This window comes from Egretta garzetta, unplaced genomic scaffold (assembly GCF_000687185.1).
Source record: "Egretta garzetta isolate BGI_Z169 unplaced genomic scaffold, ASM68718v1 scaffold30, whole genome shotgun sequence".
In the NCBI taxonomy this organism is placed as follows: Eukaryota; Metazoa; Chordata; class Aves; order Pelecaniformes; family Ardeidae; genus Egretta; species Egretta garzetta.
The window spans coordinates 4,108,460-4,108,805 of NW_009258383.1; the positions used below are offsets into that span (position 1 = coordinate 4,108,460).

At 54.3% G+C, this 346-nt stretch overlaps 1 protein-coding gene across 1 annotated transcript in view; it reads left to right on the forward strand.

The window, feature by feature from the left end:
* The first annotated feature begins 175 nt into the window (after positions 1–175).
* The window catches only part of COL1A2 (collagen type I alpha 2 chain), a 40,094-nt gene continuing 39,923 nt past the window's right edge, over positions 176–346 (forward strand). Inside the window, exon 1 of the mRNA XM_009641871.2 lies at positions 176–245. Coding sequence (XP_009640166.1) covers positions 176–245 — 70 coding nt within the window. The remainder of the gene's footprint in view (positions 246–346) is intronic.

A 346-nucleotide genomic window follows, 5' to 3' on the forward strand; every position in this document is an offset into this window, starting at 1 on the left:
TCCTGCGGTATAAATAGGGCGGACCGGGGCTTGATTAATTTAGCATCCCGGGCAGCAGGTTTCTGCTAAGGTTGGAGTTACTCCGCAAGACTGTATGCCTGCGTCCCATAGGTAATAGCTAACCACCGACCAGGGACTCTGCACCACAAGGAGTCTGCATGTCTTGCAACTAGACATGCTCAGCTTTGTGGATACACGGATTTTGTTGCTGCTTGCAGTAACTTCATACCTAGCAACAGGCCAACGTAAGTGCTTTCAGCTTGTTTCTGGCATGGGTGGTGTCAGGGGGTGGCTGTCCTGCTCTCTGCGCTCTTCTCCAGGCTGCCGCCCCGCGGATGCTAGCCCG